At 60.5% G+C, this 784-nt stretch overlaps 1 protein-coding gene across 1 annotated transcript; it reads left to right on the top strand.

The window, feature by feature from the left end:
- Positions 1-32: 32 nt before the first annotated feature.
- ACA1_319220 (cellular apoptosis susceptibility protein) lies at positions 33-707 on the top strand (the record flags this gene model as incomplete). Its single annotated transcript, XM_004334550.1, has 2 exons — positions 33-456; positions 532-707. Coding segments are annotated over 2 exons (600 nt in total), but the record flags the coding sequence as incomplete, so codon positions are not given.
- Positions 708-784: the final 77 nt, after the last annotated feature.

Genomic DNA, 784 nt, shown 5'->3' with positions numbered 1-784 from the left:
GCGTCTTCCAGAAGCTGCTCTCGTCGTCGCAGAGCGACCACTTGGCGTTCTTCCTGCTGGAGTCCATCTTCCTGTCGCTGCCCTTCGACCAGGTCCAGCCGTTCGTGGCCAACATCTTCCAGCTGGTCTTTGCCCGCATCCAGAGCTCGAAGACGCTCAAGATCATGCGCTCGTTCATCGTCTTCCTGGCCTTCTTCATCGGCAAGCACGGCGCCAGCACCGTGCTCCAGGCCATCGACAACGTGCAGCCCAACCTGTTCATGATGGTCATGAGCTCGCTCTGGCTGCCCAACATCCAGAAGGTGAGCGGCCTCACCGAGCGCAAGGCCTGCGCCATTGCCATGATCAAGCTCCTCACCGACTGCCCGGCCCTGCTCGGCGAGACCTACTTCTCGCTCTGGAGCAAGGTCCTCGCGGCCCTCATGGCCGTCCTCGAGTTGCCTCAGGACGAATCTGGTACGACACACACACAACACACGACGCACGACGCACGACACGCGCATGCTTACACGTGTCTTCACGATCGTGCAGCGCCTGCGGATGTGGTTGAGGAGGAGGTGGACGTGGACATCGCTCAGGCCTCGCACGCTTCGTTTGAGACGCTGATGCACGCCCGCAAGAAGGACGTGGATCCCTTCAAGGATGTCGACCCCAAGAAGCTCCTCGCCTTCTCCCTCCAGCGCCTCTCCCAGGCCCACCCTGGCAAGGTAACGCTTCACATCACTTCACACCACACACCACATCAACCAGCATCGTAGTTCATCGTCACCTTCATCGTCGTTGG

Source organism: Acanthamoeba castellanii, assembly GCF_000313135.1.
Source record: "Acanthamoeba castellanii str. Neff unplaced genomic scaffold scf7180000084239, whole genome shotgun sequence".
In the NCBI taxonomy this organism is placed as follows: domain Eukaryota; phylum Discosea; order Longamoebia; family Acanthamoebidae; genus Acanthamoeba; species Acanthamoeba castellanii.
The sequence above is the reverse complement of the archived record's forward strand: the minus strand, read 5'-3'. Positions and strand labels throughout refer to the sequence as shown.